Genomic DNA, 25157 nt, shown 5'->3' with positions numbered 1-25157 from the left:
TGAAGGACAGAGTGTCTCCATCCGTCTTTTTGCTGGATGTGCTTCCAGCACAATGGCTAACAGAGAGATGTTGAAGGGCAGATTCTCGGCTTGGCTTAGTAAGAATCCTTCTTGCTTTTTTGAACAGCTTTCAGCTGCAACATCCAGAATGCTTATGAAGATTCCTGTCTTCCAGATAAAGCTCAAGCATCTAATTTTCCAGAACAGTGGGTAGCCTAGTAGTCAGTTTCTTCCAGCATGCAAGGAGCTTGCTCTCCATCTCCAAGTCGTTGTGTGCGCGTGTGTGTGCGCGTGTGCGCGTGTGTGTGCGCGTGTGCGCGCGTGTTCTCACTCCAGAGACTACAGTGTCATCTTTGCCTTCCCATGTCTCCACGGTTAGGAACATGAGTATTGGGTGGCAGTGCCACCAGAGACACTGGATGGGTGACTACTGGAATCAGCCGCTAGTGCTCTCTGCAGATGACTGAATTTCATTGACAAATTGTGGATGCCTAACAGGTCCTCCTCCCAACTGGCTAAAATGTTGAATGGACTGTTCCCGGAATCCTCTGTGATATCGACTATACTTTACCTTCTGGTTTGATTGAGGATTTTCAAAACTCCATTTTTAAGAGCTCATTGACAATGAGTATTTATTTTTTTAAATATCCTTAAGCACCTAGTAATTGGATGAATATTTAATGTTCCGAAACAAAAAGAGTTGTAATTCTTGGAGTGTTGAATTTGAGGGGTGGGAGCAAGTATATGGTTTTCATTTTGTGGTGCTTTTGGGAGGTTGGTGGACTGATAAAGAACATACAGTTAAGCTGATATATTAATCAAGATAAATATTGGGAAGTATAGCTAAGAGATCAGAAAAAAAAATACAGTAGTTTAGGAACATTATAATTCTTAAAACCTTGAACATTCCTCCCTCCTGCAGAACTGTTTTCAGGTGTTCATATACGTCCTGTGCTTTGCTTGGTGGAAGCCTCCTCAGGCTGGTTGCTTTGCCTGACATCTTCAGAGGTTATGACCAAGAGTAGAGAAGAGTCTTCAGCTGAGTAACTCTGGCTTGGCTTCTGTGTGGCTGCCCTAGTTCTTCTGCCCATTCCATCATGTCCTCTGTTCAGCTCCAGGGCACAGCTTGTATGTCTGCTCCTGTGGCCAAATCCCTTTGGCTCTTGTACCCTTGGCTCCAGTCAGCCTGCCTTCTGCTCTTCAGATCTGTCTAGGTTTGGTCCTCTGTAATTATTTAAAATGGGGCCTACAATGTTTGGAAATGGATCCTCAACTTGTTGGGAAGAAGGTTTGGCCAAGAAATGATTGAACTGTAGTTCGAATACTGGAGGCTTTATTGGGGCCAGAGATGCTGGGATCCTGGGTGGGCAGAGCTGGTCTCCTTGCTCAGGGCTATGTGATGCTCTTGGCTAGCCAGATCCAGGGCCTGTCTAATTTGACATTAATTCATAAATGGGATGAACAAGAGGTGATCAGTTCTTCCTGCAGTTGCTAACATGGTGAATAATTAAGAGCAGAAAACCAGAACTCTGTTTTCTGCATAGAGAGCAGACCATCAGGCCTCAGTCACATGGCTCCTGGTACACTTCTGAGTCTCTCCTTCCATCCAGAGCCTGCTAAGGGCAACCCTTTATTGCTTCTTTTCTCCTCAGAATGTCTGCAGTTCTTATTCCTGAGAATGGCAGGGAGTAAAGGATTATTTATTTCCCTTGATATTTTTCATTTCACGAATCAACATGGGCAGATTTATAGTGTTCACAAAACATGCTGGTAGCTATTTGATTGTGGAGAGAATGAAATTTTGCTCAGGCAAGTGTAAATTTATCTGTTGTGGTGCAGAAGGCCAGTCCTGTGTAAATGGTGTGATTCTGTCCCGAAGATAAATTTTAATGCAGATGGAGGTAGGAGTTTTTGTTTGCTTTGTTCTTAGAGATCCATTAGCCTTATTCTTTCAGATTGCTTTAAAGATTAATGCACAAACATGTTTAGTTGACTATATGGAGTCTGTTTCCATAACGTGTGTGTCTCTGTAGAGAATTTCTACATTGACTCATCACTTATGCTGTTTAACAGAACTGTGACAATATACCATGGGGCCAGAAATGGAGGGAATCAGGGTTCTCCAGCGTATACTAGTGGGTCTAAGTCTTTCTTAGACCTATGCTATTTCTATGATAAATTTGTTCCATGTATTTCTGGAAGTTTTGGTTCTTGGCTATCTTATGAACACATTTGACTTCAGGTGGAAAAGGTTGGCATTTTTCACAACTGTTTTAAATATGAGGCATTTGTTAGTGATCACTTCAAAATTATTTTAGATACTTTAGATCATTTAGGTATCTAAAATCATTTTTGATACCCGTGAAAACCAGTGTATGTTTTCTGTTTGAAGCTCCTCTTCCTTACTACAAGAGCGTATTCCTTTTGCACTCGATCTTTCCCTAACACAGTTGCTTTAGAGCCCCTCTCCCTCCTCTGTCTGCCCTTTTCTTAGCTGGTGGTAGCCTGGCCATCATTGCAGAGAACTGGGGAGGTGCTGGTTGCTTTCTGCCTGCACTGACCTGCCTACCATCAAGAAGAGCTATGCCAAGCACTGTGGTAGAGTAATCCAGACAGTTCATGTCTCTGCTCTTTTTATAATTTTTGTATTAAAACACAAACTCTAGTTTACAGAGTCAAATGCTTCTCTGAGGTTTAAGAGCACGGTGACCCCCCAAACATAAAATTATTTCATTGCTATTTCATAACTGAAATTTTACTATAGTTATAAATTATAATGGAAATCTCTTGTGTTTTTTTCAGGGTCTTTGGTGACTCCTGTGAAAAGGCTTTTGGCCCACAGGTTGAGAACCACTCTTCTAGGTATTTCCAGCTTCAGTTCCTGCAATAAGTCTTCATTATCTGTCATTCTCATTAGCCCACACAATGGCTTCCTGATTTCTCTCCATTTTAAATATTCTCTTATGATTGTGCAATATGAGCCTAATTGATGTGTAGCCCCTTCTTCACATTCAAACACCTCAAAATCCTTTCTTCCTTCCACCAGCTTTGCTGCAGTAATGGCATAGGTTAAAATTATGCTTGGCTCTTGTCTTCTATGCAGTGTCTTAATTGGTCTTTTGTTGTTTATTTTCATGTCTAAGTTTTTCACTGGTTCAGAATCATGCCCTTCAAACAGTTCTGCACCTGTCCACTCTTCACTCCACCTATGCCATTCTGACTATTTGATGTCCTGGAGAGAATTCCCCAAAGCATTCTGATAACCTGCTCATGCCTGGGCTGGTTCATCTCCACAGCTGGCACTCAGCTGCCGTCCTGGTGTCTCTTTGCTGTTCTCTTGTGGGATGTGCTGTTTCCTGTTACTTTCTTTATAGCTTATTTTCTTTGTAGTGCTTCAGTTGGAGAAAATAAAAGGGAGTATAAGTCAAGATGTCCAGAACTGACACAAAACTGCAGAGCTGTCAATCCAGGGGCATTGCTTCTTAAGCCTTCCTATGCTAGAGGAAACCAGAAGGTCACCCTGTAACTGCTTCTCCCTAGAATATTCACCTGTAGGCACAAGGACTGCTCAGACCCCATTGTAATTTTTATGTGCAAATACCTGTGATGTTGGTGATGAGAGGTGGTGGCACTCATAGGAAGGCATCCCACCTTCGTTTGTGACATGCTAGCCTGTTGAGAAAGGTAAGGCTGCAGAAGGATGGTCTCCTCTCCTGCTTCCTGTTCTTGTTCAGCTGTACCTCACTGGAGGGAACGAAGTCACTCGATGAAACTGGACATTAGGATGTTGTAAAGTTTTGAAGGACAGAGGGGAATGGGGATGAGTGCCAAGTGCCATACTTCCCTGGATACTGCACCAGGTCTGTCTCTCTGTCTCTCTGTCTCTCTGTCTCTCTGTCTCTCTGTCTCTGTCTGTCTGTCTGTCTGTCTGTCTCTATCTCTGTCTCTTTCTGTGTGTGTGAGTGTGTGTGTGTGTGTGTGTGTGTGTGTGTGTGTTCATTCTTTTGTCTTGATGGTTCTGATCCCCATTCTGTTCTGAAAAAGGATATATGTTACAAAGTCCTTGGATCCTTGCATATTTGGAAGCCATTTACTTGATCTCTGTGTAGTTTTGTGTGGACATAGCTTTTGTTGTGAAAATTTGCTGTCTTTAGAATTATTGTGTAGATTCCATTGCATGTTTGGGATGAAAACATTTTAATTTCTTGTCATTTATTTTTCACTTCCCCCAACAGCTATATTGGAGAATAATTTCAGTAATAAAAATATCCCACTGTGAGCTGGAGAGATGGCTCAACAGTTAAGAGGACTGGCTGTTATTTCAAAGGACTGTAGTCCTTTGAAATTTCCAGTATCCACTTGGTGGCTCACAATCAGCTATAATTCCAATTCTAGGATTTCTGACACTTTCTAGCTTTTGTGGGCACCAGGCATAACATGTGGTACATATACATACATACATACATACATACATACATACATACATACATACAAGCAAAACACCTTGACAAATAAAAGTTTTAAAAATCCCCACTGTAACTATACACTTTAAGTATTATTTAATTCAATTTTGGAGTTTTTTAATCAATGCAATTCAGTTTTAGAACCTTTTACCATCCCTGAAGGTTTCCTCTTGCCCATTAGAGTCCACTGCTACTCTTTCCCCATGTGCAAAGCCATAGTCAAAAACTAACCTAGTCTCTTTTGTGGTTTCTACACATAGTACATAAATGGAAGTCCTTGCCCAAGACCTGTTCACTTAGTACAGTCTCATTTTATTACCATAGCTCCGGCATCCTTCCTTTCATGTTGTTGAGTAATATGTATGTACCTCAGTTTCTTTCTTATCTACTCCAATGAGATGGACAGTTAGTTTGTTTTAAGTTTAGGACTTTTATGATGCTACTGTGAATATTCCTGGGCTGACCTTTGTGGGGCCAGATGATTTCAGTTCTTGAGTAATTCTTTAGAGTAAAATTGTTTGGTTGTTTAGTAAACTTAAGATAGACTTTTTAAAGAAATCGCAAAACCCTTCAAAAGTAACAAAATCATCTAGATTCCCACCTGCAAATGTGAACATTCTGATTCCTCTGTTTCTTCAGCACACGCTCTTACTGACTGGCTTCCTGATCTTAGCCATTCCTGTGGACTCTGGAGGCAAATGTTGGCAGTAGTAGTTAACATTGTGCTCACCACAAGGACTGTAGGCATCTTCCCACACACTCATGAGCCGTTTGTCCACTTTCTCAGGTGAAATGTCTGGTCAGCTATTGCACTGATGGGATTATTTATCCTAATATTTAATTGGTTGGTTTTTTTCTGAAAGATTACAGAAGTGTTACCTTTCCTATTTAGGCTTAAGATGATTTTGATTTAAATTTTGTGAGTGGTGTAAGGGAAAGCTTTAAGTGCATCTTTGTGGGTTTCCTTTGTACAAAGCCACTAGTCGAAGTGCTCCTCTTGTCTCCTTTGGATCGCTTTGACATTTGGGGGGGGGGGATCCACGCCAAGCAATTTCAGTCTTGATTATACAGCTTTAGAGCATGTTCCAAATCTGGTAATGTAACTTCTCAGACTCTGATGCTCATTTTAAGTTATATGTCGGCAATTTGAAAGTTTTTTTTTTTTATTTTGTTTCAGTACAGATTTTAGAATCAGCTTGCCAGTTTTAGAACAAGGAAAAGAAAAGAGAGGCAAGAGCCAGGATTTTCCCAGCAGTCTTTGAGTGTGTGGATAATTTCAGTCTTAGTCACATGGAGACCAGCTCTACAGTGGGTGTGGCTCTGAGGCTGGTGAAGGTTTTCTTAAAGAGAGCACTAGTAAATGCTTTCCTGGGAGAGCTGTGCAGCTGTCACAGTGGCTCGACTCAGCAGCTGCAGCCTTGTGGAGAAGGAGCAAGGTGCTTTCAGGAACAGTTCGCCTGCGAAGTCAAACATTGACTTAATCAGCCACAGCTTGTCAACACTGTTTGGTAATTTTCGTAAGTACTCTCTAATTTCTAGGAGTTTTACTCTTTTTATGGTGTTGGGAGTGAATTCTCTTTTAAAATCTTATTTTATCTTTGCTCTTCGCTGGTGTGTAGAATAGGACTGAGTGTTATATCTTGATCTTGTGTCCTATAACCTTGCAAAATCCTATGGTTCTACAAGGTTTTTGAAGACTCCTAAAAGTTTTGGAAGACTTAGTTTTATGTATAAGTTTACAGACCATACATTAGATGTCTTTATCACAGCCTTCTTCACTCATGTGGTAGGCCCAATTTTTTGTCAACCTTTCAAAACTGATAATCAAAAAACTCCTTTCTTGAGTTTTGTTTGGTTTGTGTTATTTTGCTTTTGTTTTATAAGAAGAAAAAAAAAGGAGCACTGTTCTATTATGCCCCTACTGCAAATATTACAGGAAAAATTTACAACAATAATAGGTGTGGTAAACTTTAATAAAATGTATTATCTACAGTTTTGTTTCATGTGCCTGTGGCATAACTATATAAGTAGCTTTCGTAGAACTGGCTCAGCCATTTTTTCATTGATGGGTAGATTTATTTTCTAAAAATACAAGGGGTTGTGCTTGGGGATTTAGCTCAGTGGTAGAGCGCTTGCCTAGCAAGCACAAGGCCCTGGGTTCGATTCCCAGCTCTGAAAAACAGAAAAGAAAAAAAAATACAAGGGGTTGTCTTTAGTTACATATGCCATTTCCTGTTGTTTCTGTGATGTTGCTGGTCTGGTGGTACAATCTCTTGGTAGCTTCAACCCTAAACTACTTCCATTTTCCTTTTAGTTTACATCACTGGTTTCTTTACTCCCCTCCTTTGATAATGGAGGTAATAAGTGGTAATTTGAGAAAGGTCTTATTCAAGAGAAGGAGAAGGTCCTTGCTAAGATGTTACGGATATGTCAATATATGCAGACATAGGAGGTGCCATCAGGAGTTGTCCTGGCCCTGGGAATTCAGGACAGGCACTGTCCTCTGACCCTCTGCTTGTCTGCATCTTTCTTTAATGTGATCATAACCGGGATCAGGGAGAGTGCCTGGCGACTTAGGGATTGCTTTCCTAGTGATTGTCCAATTCTTCCTTTATTCATTTATTATGCAGTGTATTCATTTATTCAGTAGTTTTTAATCAGCACCCACTCTCAGTGGTTTCCTGGAGATGCAAAGGAAAATGAGTCCTGTTAAGGGTAGAGCTCCCTTTGGGATACTCAGAAGAGCTTGACCAGTGTTATCCTACTGAGCTTTCAGGAGGCTGTGACTGAGAGCAGCTGGTTGCCCCCACAGCTGGCTCCCGTAGGTACCTCAGTGGTTGGATAATCATGATTTGACCTGCTTTCAAGCCAGTGTCTTCAAACCCAGTGTGGTAGCCTGGCTGTAGTCACTGGGAGCCCTGGGCTTCTGCCAGGTTTTAAGTCCTGAGTCCTCCTCACCCTCAGGGATCTGTTTGGAAGAGTGAACCTTTGCCACAATCAAGCTTTCCCAAATCTGCCAGCCTGTTTTGTCCTGACCACATTTAGAATATACTCTTTACCTTTGTTGTCATTGATGAAGACATTTCTTAGTAATACAGCCCTTTCCAAATCCACTAGATAACTGTTTTCTTTATGGAGATATATGAAGTATTTTCATGCAACCATGAAATTGCCAACATTTTGTAGCATTTAAAAAAAAATGAAAACTATTAGCAACAATAAGCCAGAGATGAGGACCTCTTCTATATGTGAAAACAACTTTGCTTCAGATAGATCAGTGCTGGAATTGTTGACATAGTCTGAAATTAGAATATGTCTTTTGAAGTGTTCTTGAAAATACAACTAAAAGAATCCTTTATACTGAAGCATGAGGGCCACAGATTAGACACAAGGAAGTTGTACTCTCTGTGGAGACAGGGAGGACTAGCCTTCTGTACCTACTAGATGGAACCTTGCAAGCTTCCTCAGTCCATTATCATCTCTTAGAAATAATTTAAACAGAGTCCTCTAAAAATCAGTAGATACATAGAACATCCCTGGACAAGTCCATTCTGCCACCAACTATCTCTCAATTGATTTTTTTTTCAAAAACAAAAATGAATAACAAAATGAAGCAAAGCAGTGATGAGGATTTCACCCTTTGTGGCTGTGCGCAGATACAGGTCAGGAAGCCTTTTCATCAAGCACTGGGCAGCTAAGTGTCATCCTGTGTCAGAATAGAAGCGTCCTGGGAAGGTTTGCTAGTGCTCGGTGCTGTGCCGTGCACGCACGCTTACTTCCTTATCTTATGGTAACATTCATTGAGAATTATCTGGGCCTGCACTGCTACACCACTTTGCTCATCGGCTTCCAATGGCAACCACAGGTGCCCAGCACTGTGCCATGGCACTACAGCTCTCTCGTAGCTTCATTCTGGCTGCTCATGGCTTCTTGTTCTTGCTTATGACTTTGGAATGACACCTGGGAAGACGTTGCATTTATGTGTTATATTCCCTTTAGCTACACAGAGAGGCGTGCTTCTGATTCTTCATCCTGGGTCCACATCACCAAAAAGTGCCAGTGGAGAAGCAGTCTTCTGTAGCTGCCAGGCGTCACTCAAAAGCAGCAAGGGATAGCTTTTCTCACATAATTCTAAAACAGCTTTTTATTATTTTTGTCATAATACTTCTTCATAGACACACACACACACACACACACACACACACACACACAGAGAGAGAGAGAGAGAGAGAGAGAGAGAGAGAGAGAGAGAGAGAGAGAGAGAGAGAGAATGAATATGAATATTAGGGTAAGGAAATAGTTCCAATGATGTTACATGCAAGCCTGAGGATGCAAGTTCTCCCCTCAGAATTCCAGAATTCATGTACAAAAAGACAGGAATTCTGCCCTTTGTAATCTTGGCACTGTGGAGGTGGAGGCAGTCAGTTCCATGCAGCTGTCTGGCCAGTCAGCCTAGCCTGATCATTGAGCCCAGTAAGACAGAGGGCCTGTCTCAAAAATTACCGCGTGGGGCTAGAGAGATGGCTCAGTGGTTAAGAGTACTTGTTCTTATAGAGGACAAGGTTTAGTTCTCAGCATCCACATAGTGACTCAAAATGATCCCTTCCTCCAGTTTTAAAGTCTCTGAAGACCTCTTCCGTGACTTTCCAGTACCACAGTACACACAGTTCATATACACTGATGCAGGCAAAGCATTCATGCACATAAACTAAACTGAATATGTCTTAAAAGTTAAAGGTAAGGCAGATATCTCCTAACATTGACATGCATATGTGCACACAAACATTCATACATCTATACCTGCCCACACGTGACTACCTACATATACTTACCAATCAGATACAATAAAAAAAATGACTCTTGTCCTAAGATTTCAAAATGCTCATTATACAAGAATCAACTTTATTTTTAGCATATGTTCATAATCCTATGGCACATATACTTAGCACAGACATACTTCTTTTTAAAGTCACACACTTTTTCTTAAGAGATAGGATTTCACAGTATTGCCCTGACTGACCCCAGCTCCAGCGCTCAAGCACCGTCTTGTCTCAGTCTCCGAGTAGCTGATTCTCCAGATACCAGGCACCATGCTGGCCCCTCAAGCTTCTGAAACCCCGCATCTAATATACAGCTCCTACAGAGCTTAGTTCTGTTATTCCATTAAGGAAACAGGAGATGTGTGGCTCTCTAATGTCCCTCCTCTCTGCCTCTGTGGCTTTATTTAGACCATTCCTTCTGCCATCTGTCCTTCTCTTCTCTTAGTTTCTACTCATTTATAAAGATGCAGCCTGCTTCTCATATCCAGGTCATATTCAACCCCACTCTATCCACTCCTGCTCCCACTCTAGACCTAACCAGGCCCCGTCAGTATTCATGTGCCACTCTGTGCACATCTCCAATACCACATCATATCTGACTTTTTGAGTAGTGTTGCCTTTGCCAGTGGAGCCACCTTGAGTCAGCCACAGGCATTAGCTCCTTGCTGGGTTCTTTGAGTCCTAGAGCACATAGAGAGCCATGAGCTGTACTGACTCTTACTCTGAGCGAGGGTAGCCCGTGACTTTCTTGGCCAGAATAGAGATAACCACATACTCTTGTTTGTTGCAGATCTCTTCTTAAAGATTGACCACAAATAAAGGTTTGTGAAGAGTCAGTGAGATACTAGTGATGAATTTTTTAGTAAAACTGAAGGGTTACTCCCTAATTTCTTGGTTGTTATACTTAACTGGATATTTTAAACATTGGATAACAGCATTTAATGAAGTAAAGTCAGTCTTTAGAAGCCCTTATTCGATCTGCTTGCTTTCTGAGGAGCCCTCATGACCCTTGCCTGAGTAGTTCCCATTATGATCCCTGAACATCCTACACACTGAAGCTCAGGTTTGAGTCTACATAGGACTCTTCAATACTGAACTAAGAAAGTAATGAAATATTTCTCTGTGATGTACTTGAACATGTGGACTTTAAGAACTATTGACTTTCCCCCTTCTGCTTTGACATGCCATAGCAGAGCATTCATGTTTTTCAATTGGTGCTTGTTCCCTTCCACAACATCTGACAAGTCCTTTAGCTCCTTCATGGCTGAGTTTTCTTGTCATAAGGTAATGAGAGCTAAAGCTGTTGTCTGGTTTCATTTCCTGTAGTACTCTGGCCTCATTGATGTGGAATATGAAATAAAGGCATCTTCGTTGTAAAGCTGCAGGCATCACTCAGGCATGACCTTCCCCTCGTCCCCTCCCTTGCCTGCTAAGCTCACAGCCCTGGGTTTTCCTATGGTTGAACTGATGGAGGACTACTACCAAACTCCACTGAGACTGCGGAGGCCCAGATTTGACCAGAGCTGTAATGTGTGCTTCTCATGTGAGCTTAACATATGAGCCAGAGGACCCTTCTGCTTCTTTCTTTAGATTCTCCCTGAGTGGACATCTTAGCTCTCTGCTGACACTAGTTCATTTTTTCCCTCCCTCCCTCCCTCCCTCCCTCCCTCCCTCCCTCCCTCCTTCCCATCCTTCCTCCTTCTGCCTGTCTGTCTTTCATTCTGCTTGCCGCTCCCCCACCCCTTGTCAATCAGGTGTCACTATGTAATGCTATGTAATGCATCACAAGTGTTGAGATTAAAGGCATGGCTACCAAGGCTGGCAAAGATAGCTTCCATAAAGTTAATATATCCATCTTTCACATTTGTTTATGTCTGGTACCTGGCACAGAGAATTTTCAAAAGATATGGCTGTGGAGTCTCTGAAGTACACATTCAACCTTTTTCTACTCTTGCACCTTATTTTGTGTTTTATGTATAGTGAATCATGTGTGTATAGGATGCATATGGAGAACAGAAGACAACGTTGGATACTTGGTTTTCTTCTTCCATCCTGTGGATTTGGGGGATTAAATTCAGGCCGTGAACCTTGATGCAAATGCCTTTATCTGCTGGGCTATCTTGCCAGGCCCATCTGCCCTTATATTACTTGGTGATAGTAATTTGACTCTGTTGACCTGGTCAGCTTCTTTGATGGGCTGTGACTTGTGGATTCCTGTGGTGCTGAAGGGTTGCCCTGCTGGACTCCACCCCTTGCCTCATGATTTGCTGTCTGTTGGATGTAGATAGCAATGGAGTCATGGTTTAACCTCCTTTTCTGTTTCATGTCTGTGAAAGTTGAGATAATAATACAATGTTTATTTCTCAAAGGACTTATAAATCAAAGATGTTGGTATATATGAAATGCTTAAATTGGGGTACATAGCTGCCTTTTGTTAAATATTAGTTTGATAAAATATCACCACTGTCTTTGTCCTCATCATCATCATTCTGTGGGCTTCTGAGTTTCTCCATCTGTAACATGAATGGGATTGGGGTAAAAAATATTCTTAGATGACTTATACCTTTGTTTGTGTGGTTCTGTGGTTTTTAGATAGTAATTTTGATGAGTATAGGTTTTTTAACCTTTAGATAATTATCATAAGAGAATAATGAATTCTGTTTCAAGACATTCATTTTCTCATTTAATGTTTTCAACTTAAGAATTTTATTAGATGGAAGGATTATTGATGCAGTAGTGATCAGCCATTTTCCATTCTGAGAGACAGAATCTAGTTTAAACATATAACCACCATATATTAGCTAAGTGGAGCCTCTGACGGTATCTTCTCAGCCTTTTCCAGAAGGCCTGTGCTACTCTCAACCCTGAACTTTTGGCGGTATGTTAGACACACCCAGGCAAACTTATTTTAAGCACTAGGATGTCATCAAAGTCCTTTATGCCAGCAGTATCAAAGCTTGTGACGAAATGAGTGCCATTTCTCATCCTGCAGTACACTGCAAAATAATCTCTCAAACTGTGAGGAAATTAAATATGTGTAGAACAGGGTCAGCTTAAGACGTCAGGTGTACCAGTTAGAGCTGTTCTCTCTTGATTTGTGATAGGAGAAAAAAATGCCATCTCATGAAATCAAAGGAGATCTGCATGCTAGTGAAGAACTATTGTTATCTTATTAAAGGAAAGCAAGTCCTTTTCATATTCTCATCAAGTGCTTTGTGTTTTAAAAAGGAACTGTTTAAAGAGAATTCATAATACTATAGAAAGGATACTTATTTTCTGAAGTACAGTTTGACTAGAAATCTTTAGATCTATCTCAAAGAGCCATTCATTCATAAAATGGAATACTTCCATTCTGAGTGTAAGGGCTTGATCTTTATATCCTGTGTCTGTGGAATAAGTTCCAGAATCTGCATATCAGCAATCTATTTCATTTCCTAACAATTAACAGATCATTCCTACCCCTCACAGGAGTCTCCAGTAATGCATAGGACGATGGTGGTAAGATAAGAATAAGGTGATAATTTCATTTGCCTTTGTAAGATAATGTGTGCACCATGCCTATTTGAATGATGAGGTTAGAGGATTCTGTGTTTGGAATTTGTACCTGTAAATGTAGGCATCTCAGAGCCTCCAGTCTCCACATCCAAGCATTGTCTAACAGGAAATATTGGAAATCTCGAGCCAGTCTCTTTGCTGGATTCTTACCATTTTTGGGTCCATGAAAAGTGTCCTATGAGTCCACTAGAGAACATGGTGGGCCCCATCACTAGGACCATTTCTGGGCTTTGGTGTCAGGCTCCGCCCAGCAGCTCAGCTGTGTCCTCTCTTATTTCCCTCCTGTTTATCCCCAGCCTTCCCTGGGTGCTGTTGCACATAGAACAGTATTACCATTCCACCCAGGGCCCCTGCTGCTCACAGCAGTTCATGGTGGGGTGTTCTGCTCCCATGGTGGACCCCCACTGGCTCTGGCTCAAGTGACTCTTACATAGGCTATCAGTAGCTCATCCCCCATGGCTTTCTCCATAGACAATTACTCACTGCCAAGACCCCCTCATGCCCCTCTACTCCAACACATCATACATGAATCCACCAGCTACCTGCCGATTGCTATTCTAGCAACCCACAGACCATTTGCCAGCCTGTGGAACTTGGTCATCAAGAATATTCTACACACTGGTGTCTGATCATAGAGCTAGGTTTCTGTCAGTCACGTTGTCTTACTTCGAAAGCCAGAGGAGATGGGATAATGTGTGTGCCTCTAAATAAGACATGGTTCAGGTAGCCAGAGGTTTTATAACACTTTCTCCCCCAAAGGGAACTGGATTCCATATTCTAGCTCTCTGAGTCTGTTCACAGGATCTGATTTTACTCAGTGTTGTTGAGCAGAGCTCAGTAACCAAGTCAGTAACTGAGTCAGATATAGATTAGTTCAAGTTCACATTCTTTTGTCATTTGTCAACTATACAATGTTATACTAGATATCTCTTTAGTATCCTCTTCCCCTGATTCAATTTTATTTCATTCTTTGGTTCTTAGTTTTGTTTTTATTTTGTGTGTATGGTATTTTGCCTACATGTACGTAAGTGCCCAGTATCTGTGCCTAGTACCTATTGAGATCATCAGAGGGGACCCAATCCCCTGGAACAGGAGTTAGATCATGCTGTTAGATACCATGTGGGTGCTGGGAATTGAACCTGGGTCCTCTTAGGAGCTGGCAGTGTCCTTTATCACACAGTCATCTCACAATCTCCTATTCATTAATTCTGTGTTATTGTTTTGTTTTATTTCTTTTTGAGACAGGGTCTGGCTGGCTTGGAATTCTTTCTGTAGATCAGGTTGGCCTCAAACTCAGAGGTTAGACTTCCTCTCCCCTTACTTCCTAAGTGTTAGGACTAAAAGCTTGCGCTACCACTCCTTGCCTGTCCATTAATTGTTAATTAATTTTTAATTTCATTCATGGGAGATATTGGCATTGACCTTGAGTTGTAAAAATTGAAGAATGTTATTTGTAACTCTCAGAGTAGCTTGTGGCATAGAATTTGAATCTATGCATTGAATTTTAGTAGACCATTATCTACTTATTGTGGTCATTTTTATTTAGACATGATGGAAGGAGTTAATCTGTAGTGAAGAAGCACAATTTCTGCATCATTTGCTTTAGAATGAATTTGAATGACAGAATTTGAACTTATTGCTGAACTAGTATTTGAAGTTATCAATGTGGATTGCCATCATTTATATAAGAGGATTAAAAGTAATATTCAATGCATTTGACTTTTCTCTGTAATTTTATTTTATAATAATTAGGTTCTTAGTGGTACAAAAGTGAAGCTTTTCTGTGTTGTTTATTTTGTACAGCACTATGAAAACACAAATTTGTGTTTGTTCAAACTGGATTTGAATGTAAAGTTGGAAACTACTGCTGTGACTTTAAATCTAAGAATAACAAGTTTTTTCTTTTTGCCTGAGTGTTCTAAAACATATACTAATCAATGAGATCATGTATCGGTCTTGTGGTGAAAGACTGTGAGTAGAAATGCAAGTTCCATTTTTCTTTTTTAATTCTTTAATTTGTGTTTACGACATGCAATCAGCACTCTGAATTTTCTCAAGCACTTTCTTGAACTGTTTCTAATAATACCCAAGGTAGTGGTGAGTGGCTGTGTGGAAGACTGTTCTATTTACAGCAACCTGTTTGTTTTCTGGATCTCTCTTGTTCCTCTTGCTGATCAGTGAGTGCCTTTTAAGCTAGAGTTTTTTAAGAGTGCATGGTAATGGAAGTGAACCTTAGTGGGGGTTTCTGGATATGGGGAGCCTGACCTAGACACAGCAGCAGAGGGCGCTCGGTCCCTCTTTTCACAGCAATAGAGCCTGCAACAACCATCTCTCTTTTAAGCAGCTAAACAGGAATTGCTCAAATTGATTAAGTTTTTTGAAGATCTTGTTCCGTGATCTGGGGCTAGGTGCCTTAGAGTAAAGTAGGTCTTATTTTAGTCTTGGGAAAACTGAGTGTAATAGGGAATTTCCTGAAACTCTGCAGGAGGAATAAAATTGTCAGTGAAATTCCATGAATCCTTCTCTTCCCTTTCCATATTCTGACTAATGTGCAAAATAACCATTTTCCTAAGAAGACCCAAATGGAAACCCTAGGAATTTGCATTTCCTCTTGAATAGTTTCCTTAATGAAAGGTGTCTGAGACATAGGCTTTAAACAAACAGCAACTTGAAACATTGTGGCATCTACTTGAAATTTAATCCTTTTTGTTAGATAGCTAGTGCCTCTTTGCTTTTACCCAACAAAGACCCTTAAGAAAAAGAAAATGAAAAAATAAATAGCATTTCTAGAACCCTCTTGCCTCGCGCGGCAGATCATATTCTCTGTGATCTTGTTCACTCATATTATGTGGTGATTAGAGCCAGGCTTCAATCAGCTGAAAGATTCCCCAAGGCAGGGTCTTGTCCCACCAGTGCACATGGCATGCCCCGTCTGACACCAGGGCAACTTGAGAATTGAGCCAGAGATGCTGCAGTTTGGTGCAGCAGATGCGCACTGGTGGTTGCCATGGAGATTGCTAATACTGCTGAAACTCAAAGAAAGGGCACTTGCCACAGCTCAGGAGCCTGTGTGAAAGTGAATGAAAAGCAAGTGGAATTGAGAATAGGCCCTCAGCTACTTGTCCCACATGGAGTTTTAATTTCCTTTCCTCTTCCTTTTTCAGAATCTAGATTGAAAACAGGGCAAGTCATAAGGCACGCCGGAGCCCCTCAGAGCTTTCTGCCGCCTGACATATCCTTGGGATAAGTGTATATTAACAAGGAGGCATGACTAATAGGATTGGGTTGGGGGCTGGGCTGGGGCATGTGGCAATCCTTCTGGAGCCTCTGGTCTGCTTGTCACTGGGGCTTACTAGGCACCTTGGGATTTGTCTGCAGCATATGTGCTGCTGTTAATGATTGAAAAATTACCACAACAATTAGTCATGGATCACTGAAGGCAGGGCCCCAAATGTGATGGACAATCTGATTAAATCCATGTATGTGACAATTAACTCTCCTGCAGGTTTATCCATCCAGGGAAAGTGCCCTAGGGGTGAGAGCAGAGTGGGATGAGAAGATGGGGAAACATGGTGATAAAAAGGAGTAGGAGAGGTAAACGCCACAGAAGAGACTGATGCAGCTGGCACTATTGGTTTTTAATCTGATCCTGAATTAATCACGGTTTGATTAATCCTGGTTTTATTGCACCTTTCTATTGCCCATTTATTTATTTCTGCCTCAATTTGATGGAGGTGTGACTGATTAAATTCTGCTCATTCCATGTTTTTGAATTTTTAAATTCAGCTCTCCATTAAGCACAATGTTCTAGGTGGTCCAAAGTCCAATTATCTTGTAAGAGCTTAACAGGCACCAGACACAGCACGTCATGAATCCCCTCATGTATCACAGCTGAGTAACTCAGAATAAATATTTGTTTGTTCAGTAATCTGCCTAAGCGAAGGAAGCCTGTGATGTCAGTATGTTTTGTTATTCAGAAGAGATGGATCTCCCACCTCCCAATTTTGGTTATAAGAATAATAGAAACTCAATGTGTATCACCAAGAAGATTTTGTGCACAAAGACAGAAAACAGTTTGTGTGAACTTATCTCCCAATACATCTTGTAGCCTAACAAGGTCAAGCTGTGCTGACCTGTAACTGTGGCTGAGCATTGTTTTTAACAGAGTGCTCTGTTCTTTCTTTAGATGATACTTTGTCACCCATGTTGCTTATGAAACACTGCAGTGAAGTAATGCCCAGGAGGTTGTGACACAAGCAGCCCAAGCTGAGCCTGCTGCGGTGTACCTCCTGTGTCTGGAATGTACTGTTGAGTGGCAGGTGGCTTGCCCCATTCAGAAGACATGGAGAGCTACACGGTCTACTTATGCAGTTGCCTTTTTTTTTTCTAATAGAATTTGGGAGGACAATCTCACCCCTCTAGACTAAATTGGGTTGTCCTTTTATCCGCATTTTAGCATGACCTATCCAGATACATGAACATAGAAGATTTGTTTGTGGTGTGGGACATAGTAACTTCTAGCACAATAGACTCGAAGACAAAAATTAGCCCAAGAAGAGTCTCGTTGCCCTGGGAGATCTCTGCAGAATATTGTGTTATTGATAGTACCACTGATTTGAGCACCAAACAAGAGTGTCAGCCTGCCTGCACACAGATGATAGGGAACCTCAGAACCTCTACCTTGAGGTGGCTAGCCCTCCGTATGCTTCCCGGTAATCAGCCTCAGTGTGGAGATTGAAAAACTCTTCCTCATGAAATATTCTTTCCTACTGCACCCCATTCGAGAAGCTGTTACAGCTTGGTAGTCACCAATAGCAGTTCCTCTGTCCCTTTCTGTCCACTTAATGACCAGTACTGACACAGTCTCTGTCCATTTGCTTGTTTGGCCAGGTTTTGTTTCATTTGTTTATTATTTACCAGCTGGTTTTCATGCACCAAGAAGTGTGCCTTGCACAAGTCATGGACACAAGAGTGGGAGTCACAGACATTTGTATTTTGGTGCAGCCAGAGTATAGAGATAGATGAATTCAAAGTGGGAATTGTCAATTGCTATGAAAGCTCATGTGATCAAAGATGTGATTATTGCCAACAGGAGGAGTGACTTTTCCTTCGGTTTCTGCAAGGTTTTTGTAGTATCAGTCTTTGAATATGTTCTCAGTTCTCCCATAGCCAATGATCAAAAGACTAGATTTTCACTGTTTCCTTACACGGTTTGAACTGGTTGATCAGGATGGAAGAGAAATACAGACTATGAATGAATAGTACAAGAATGTGGTGTGGTATGTTCAACAATGACTTAAGGGGACAAGAGTTGATTTGAACATGTGTTAGCATCGTGTGGATCCAGGTAAGGGAGAACATTAGGGGCTCAGGCACAGTCTGGACTTTAGTGGTCAATGAATTGCATCACAGTTAAATGACGTAGGAATGACTATGTCATGAGGCATGTGCTCCCAGAAAGCTGCTGGTCTTTGGGGCCTGCACAGTTAGTTTCTGACTCTTTCTCTGTTCATCTTCCTTTATTCTTTTCTGATCCCAACTGGCTGGACTTGTTTCTCCCAGTGTGGATAATACAACACTCTAATGGGGCTTTACAGAGACACCTTTCTCTCTTTGTTCAGGTGCAGTTCTGAGAGACTCTTTCATTGCCCCTCTGACCTCAGGGTCATGGACCCTGATAGTTCTCCTGGTTTGTTTTATATTGTCACTTCGGCGTTTGGGGGATGGTGCTCCTATCTCTTATACAGGGGAGATTCTAATGGGTCAGATAGAAGCAGAGTAACTTTCTTTAACCAGTGGTTAGTAAGTCACTTGATGACCCACAGCTGAACCAATGAGACATAGGAAGTTGTCCACCAGGGACTTTTGGGAAAAATCCCTCACTTCTGAGAAAGACATTGGGAAAGATGTTTGTTCTTTCCTTTTTCTGTAAGTTGAAGCAAATGAGACAGTGTGTTGAGGATGGTGACTAGCTAAAGCCAGAACCTGGAGAAGGTGGCCCCAGAGGAACTGCAAAGGGTCAGAGGAATTGTTTCCATCTCAAGGTTCTTTGTCAGGTACCCTGTTGTTTGAGCAGAAAGCATCTTCTTGGTGTTGCCCGGTTTTAATTTCGTGGAACTTAGCAATCTATGAGTTCGTTGTGGTACTTACTGTCACTCTCACTAGAATCTAATTTTATTTGGGCAAAACCTTGTCTGTCTTGTTGACTATCAAATCCATAACTCCTAGCCAATATGAAGACGTCAGTGGCTGACTAATAAAAATTTGTTGTTTGTATGTATGTATGTATGTATGTATGTATGTATGTATGTATGTAGTGTGTGCATGTATGTAACATGGATGGATGAATAAGTGAATGAAGAGAATCGGGGAGGAGAATATAATCTTTTATAAAATGTCATGCATTTCCCCTGCAGGTGGCTGGTGAAGAGTAGCTGCAGGAGCAGAGCAGTTCTAAAGAGGCAGTGAGCACCTCCTCACTGGATGGCAGTACATGGGTGAAGGGCTGGGCAAAAGGGATGCCCTCAGCCAGAGAAGGAGGGACTACTTAAGTCGCATCAAGGGTATTAGAGAGGACGGGGGGTAGGAAGAAGAGCTCCTACTTTCTGAAGAAGGAAGTGCAATTTTGAAATGTAGATATTAAATGTCACTTAGTATTTTCAGTGTGGAGAGCTAGATGTTTGCTGAAAATAAAGGAGTGAAGACACCAGGGTGGGAAAAGCCCTGCATTATAATTAGAGCCTGCAACCAGATCTCTGTGCCTGTGTATGACGATATTGCATATGAACCATGTCCAGTTCAGTTTATATATATAAACCTTGATAGTATATGCCTTCCCAGTACTTTGTATATGATTTCATAATTAAATAAGCAAAGGAGGTTGAGACGAGTGGCCCAGATGTATAACCCTAACTACTTGGAGAATGGAGGCAGGAGGATTGTAGTGTCTGCCTGGACTACAAGGTTATTCAAATTATGTTGTGCAACTTAATACAACCATTGCAAAATAAAACTAAAGAGCTTGTCTACCATTAGAGAGGCCCAGTGTGCAATCTACAGTAGTAGAAACAAGGACTGTCCTTGACTTGGTTCTCACAAGGACTGGCATTCCTGAGAAAATGTCCCCAAGACCCAGTCTTTGAGCTTCTGACTTGACCTGATTCAGGCACTCCCTATACCAGCACCCATTTCATTCCATTCCTGGTACTCTCCACTTGTGTGAAATATGACTTACTTGTGTGATCAATGAAAATATGCCACTTGTCTTGCCGTAGCATCTTCAATAGAATAAAGTGATGAGGAACATGGGCTCCTAGATCAGCATGTTTCAACTCTTTCAGGACAGTAACCTGGATAATATTAATTAAGTTTCCATTTACTAAATATTGTAATTAACTTTTTTTTTCATGTGATGACTCCAGCTTGCTTTATTTTTAAATAAAAATTAAAGTTCCCCGTTTTATCAAAACAATATGTTCACTGTGAAAAGCAGGAACCAAGGTTTTAAATGAACATTTAGAACACAGAAACAGAACTCCACAGTCCACTGAAAACTGCGCTCATACCTTCGGTGTGTCTGTCCAGATCATTGTATAGCACTTAAATTTTTTTTTCTATGCTCCGTGACATCCATTTTTTTATTTTTTTCCTTCTTTTTTTTTAAAATTTATTTAATACTTAATAATAATTCTTTGGTTTCCGGGCAAACATCCCCCTCCCCCCTCCCCTTCCTTATGGGTGTTCCCCTCCCAACCCTCCCCCCATTGCCGCCCTCCCCCCAACAGTCTAGTTCACTGGTGGTTCAGTCTTAGCAGGACCCAGGGCTTCCCCTTCCACTGGTGCTCTTACTAGGATATTCATTGCTACCTATGGGGACAGAGTCCAGGGTCAGTCCATGTATAGTCTTTAGGTAGTGGCTTAGTCCCTGGAAGCTCTGGTTGCTTGGCATTGTTGTACATATGGGGTCTCGAGCCCCTTCAAGCTCTTCCAGTTCTTTCTCTGATTCCTTCAACGGGGGTCCTATTCTCAGTTCAGTGGTTTGCTGCTGGCATTCGCCTCTGTATTTGCTGTATTCTGGCTGTGTCTCTCAGGAGAGATCTACATCCGGCTCCTGTCAGTCTGCACTTCTTTGCTTCATCCATCTTGTCTAATTGGGTGGCTGTATATGTATGGGCCACATGTGGGGCAGGCTCTGAATGGGAGTTCCTTCAGTCTCTGTCTTAATCTTTGCCTCTCTCTTCCCTGCCAAGGGTATTCTTGTTCCCCTTTTAGAGAAGGAGTGAAGCATTCACATTTTGATCATCCGTCTTGAGTTGCATTTGTTCTAGGCATCTAGGGTAATTCAAGCATTTGGGCTAATAGCCACTTATCAGTGATTGCATACCATGTATGTCTTTCTGTGTTTGGGTTAGCTCACTCAGGATGATATTTTCCAGTTCCAACCATTTGCCTACGAATTTCATAAAGCCGTTGTTTTTGATAGCTGAGTAATATTCCATTGTGTAGATGTACCACATTTTCTGTATCCATTCCTCTGTTGAAGGGCATTTGGGTTCTTTCCAGCTTCTGGCTATTATAAATAAGGCTGCGATGAACATAGTGGAGCACGTGTCTTTTTTATATGTTGGGGCATCTTTTGGGTATATGCCCAAGAGAGGTATAGCTGGATCCTCAGGCAGTTCAATGTCCAATTTTCTGAGGAACCTCCAGACTGATTTCCAGAATGGTTGTACCAGTCTGCAATCCCACCAACAATGGAGGAGTGTTCCTCTTTCTCTGCATCCTCGCCAGCATTTGCTGTCACCTGAGTTTTTGATCTTAGCCATTCTCACTGGTGTGAGGTGAAATCTCAGGGTTGTTTTGATTTGCATTTCCCTTATGACTAAAGATGTTGAACATTTCTTTAGGTGTTTCTCAGCCATTCGGCATTCCTCAGCTGTGAATTGTTTGTTTAGCTCTGAACTCCATTTTTTAATAGGGTTATTTGTCTCCCTGCGGTCTAACTTCTTGAGTTCTTTGTATATTTTGGATATAAGGCCTCTATATGTTGTAGGATTGGTAAAGATCTTTTCCCAATCTGTTGGTTGCCGATTTGTCCTAACCACAGTGTCCTTTGCCTTACAGAAGCTTTGCAGTTTTATGAGATCCCATTTGTCGATTCTTGATCTTAGAGCATAAGCCATTGGTGTTTTGTTCAGGAAATTTTTTCCAGTGCCCATGTGTTCCAGATGCTTCCCTAGTTTTTCTTCTATTAGTTTGAGTGTATCAGGTTTGATGTGGAGGTCCTTGATCCACTTGGACTTAAGCTTTGTACAGCGTGATAAGCATGGATCAATCTGCATTCTTCTATATGTTGACCTCCAGTTGAACCAGCACCATTTGCTGAAAATGCTATCTTTTCCTCCATTGGATGGTTTTGGCTCCTTTGTCAAAAATCAAGTGACCATAGGTGTGTGGGTTCATTTATGGGTCTTCAATTCTATTCCATTGGTCTATCTGTCTGTCTCTGTACCAATACCATGCAGTTTTTATCACTATTGCTCTGTAATACTGCTTGAGTTCAGGGATAGTGATTCCCCCTGAAGTCCTTTTATTGTTGAGGATAGTTTTAGCTATCCTGGGTTTTTTGTTATTCCAGATGAATTTGCAAATTGTTCTGTCTAACTCTTTGAAGAATTGGATTGGTATTTTGATGGGGATTGCATTGAATCTGTAGATCGCTTTTGGTAAAATGGCCATTTTTACTATATTAATCCTGCCAATCCATGAGCATGGGAGATCTTTCCATCTTCTGGGGTCTTCTTCAGTTTCTTTCTTCAGTGTCTTGAAGTTCTTATTGTACAGATCTTTTACTTGCTTGGTTAAAGTCACACCGAGGTACTTTATATTATTTGGGTCTGTTATGAAGGGTGTCGTTTCCCTAATTTCTTTCTCGGCTTGTTTCTCTTTTGTGTAGAGGAAGGCTACTGATTTATTTGAGTTAATTTTATACCCAACCACTTTGCTGAAGTTGTTTATCAGCTTTAGTAGTTCTCTGGTGGAACTTTTGGGATCACTTAAATAAACTATCATATCATCTGCAAATAGTGATATTTTGACTTCTTTTTTTCCGATCTGTATCTTCTTGACCTCCTTTTGTTGTCTGATTGCTCTGGCTAGAACTTCAAGAACTATATTGAATAAGTAGGGAGAGAGTGGGCAGCCTTGTCTAGTCCCTGATTTTAGTGGGATTGCTTCAAGTTTCTCTCCATTTAGTTTAATGTTAGCAACTGGTTTGCTGTATATGGCTTTTACTATGTTTAGGTATGGGCCTTGAATTCCTATTCTTTCCAGGACTTTTATCATGAAGGGGTGTTGAATTTTGTCAAATGCTTTCTCAGCATCTAATGAAATGATCATGTGGTTTTGTTCTTTCAGTTTGTTTATATAATGGATCACGTTGATGGTTTTCCGTATATTAAACCATCCCTGCATGCCTGGGATGAAGCCTACTTGATCATGGTGGATGATTGTTTTGATGTGCTCTTGGATTCGGTTTGCCAGAATTTTATTGAGTATTTTTGCGTTGATATTCATAAGGGAAATTGGTCTGAAGTTCTCTTTCTTTGTTGGGTCTTTGTGTGGTTTAGGTATAAGAGTAATTGTGGCTTCATAGAAGGAATTCGGGAGTGATCCATCTGTTTCAATTTTGTGGAATAGTTTGGATAATATTGGCATGAGGTCTTCTATGAAGGTTTGATAGAATTCTGCACTAAACCCATCTGGACCTGGGCTCTTTTTGGTTGGGAGACCTTTAATGACTGCTTCTATTTCCTTAGGAGTTATGGGGTTGTTTAACTGGTTTATCTGTTCCTGATTTAACTTCGGTACCTGATATTTGTCTAGGAAATTGTCCATTTCCTGTAGATTTTCAAGTTTTGTTGAATATAGGCTTTTATAGTAAGATCTGATGATTTTTTGAATTTCCTCTGAATCTGTAGTTATGTCTCCCTTTTCATTTCTGATTTTGTTAATTTGGACACACTCTCTGGGTCCTCTCGTTAGTCTGGCTAAGGGTTTATCTATCTTGTTGATTTTCTCAAAGAACCAACTTTTGGTTCTGTTGATTCTTTCTATGGTCCTTTTTGTTTTGTCCTACTTGGTTGACTTCAGCTCTGAGTTTGATTATTTCCTGCCTTCTACACTTCCTGTGTGTATTTGCTTCTTTTTGCTCTAGAGCTTTTAGGTGTGCTGTCAAGCTGCTGACATATGCTCACTTGTGTGAAATATGACTTACTTGTTTGATCTATGAAAATATGCCACTTGTCTTGCCGTAGCATCTTCAATAGAATAAAGTGATGAGGAACATGGGCTCCTAGGTCAGCATGTTTCAACTCTTTCAGGACAGTAACCTTGATAATATTAAGTTTCCATTTACTAAATATTGTAATTAACTTTTACTGTATTTCATTTTAGTTGGTATTTTTAGGGATTAAATGAATAAGTTCATTAAAATACTTAGACTGTGCTTAGCACACAGGAGTTCCATATTGCTGGTGACCTGGCACAGAAGAGCTTTCAGCATGGATCCACAAAGACTGGTGTGTGTGCCACAGGGCATTCTGACAATTTCAGTGTTGACCCCTGTGGTCAGACATTGCCTGACCTGTCTAGGTAGACTTCTAGAATGTTTGATTCAGAAGGAACCTTCTAGATGAATATAACATTTCAGTGTGACTTCTATGGACTCTTCTTTCACTGACACAAGCCTGACACTTCAGCTGGAGAATAGGAGTATCATTTCCATTCATGGTGTAGGGTGGTTAGACACAAAGGTTATGAGTCCTTAAGAACTAGGGCTGAATAAGTGGTTTAGTAGTAGACCACTTACATAATGTCCACAAGATACTCATTTCATGCCTTAGCACTGTCCCTGTTCCTTCTAAGAGAAAACATTAAATCTTTAATATGTAGTGGTAAAAGGATGAGGCAAATCTGAGAGCTCAGTCTCCTAGACTGTAGTTGGAGGTGTCAGTCTATTATTACTGGCCTTTGCTCTCAGGGCTCTGCCCAGAACCTAGGTGAGAAACCTATGTTCATCCCACCGTGGTGCTTTCAGGCTGACTGGGCAGCTCATCTTGCAACCATCCCATTGCCATAAAATGGTTCTGTTTGGAGGTCATATAGCTCATCCAGGAGCTTTGTCTTGTTACCTCCGTGTTGATGCCATTGTGAGCAGTGTAAGTACTGTGAGGGACAGACACTGTCTTGTTGGTTTCCTTTTGAAGACTGTGGTGTGCCTTCCTGGAGTTACCGCTCTCCCCTCTGAGCCCAGTTAAGG

At 41.2% G+C, this 25157-nt stretch overlaps 1 protein-coding gene across 50 annotated transcripts in view; it reads left to right on the top strand.

Moving 5' to 3' along the window:
• Window positions 1–25157, top strand: part of Fars2 (phenylalanyl-tRNA synthetase 2, mitochondrial) — a 434171-nt gene that overhangs the window by 152362 nt on the left and 256652 nt on the right. The window contains exon 1 of one of the 50 annotated variants that reach the window (XM_087590591.1): window positions 5819–5980. Coding sequence (XP_087446717.1) covers window positions 5824–5980 — 157 coding nt within the window. The 5' untranslated portion in view covers window positions 5819–5823. 50 annotated transcript variants of the gene reach the window in all.

The sequence above is a fragment of the Rattus norvegicus genome, chromosome 17 (assembly GCF_021556685.1).
Source record: "Rattus norvegicus strain SHRSP/BbbUtx chromosome 17, alternate assembly SHRSP_T2T, whole genome shotgun sequence".
Classification (NCBI taxonomy): domain Eukaryota; kingdom Metazoa; phylum Chordata; class Mammalia; order Rodentia; family Muridae; genus Rattus; species Rattus norvegicus.
This window is presented reverse-complemented; position numbering and strand designations above follow the sequence as displayed.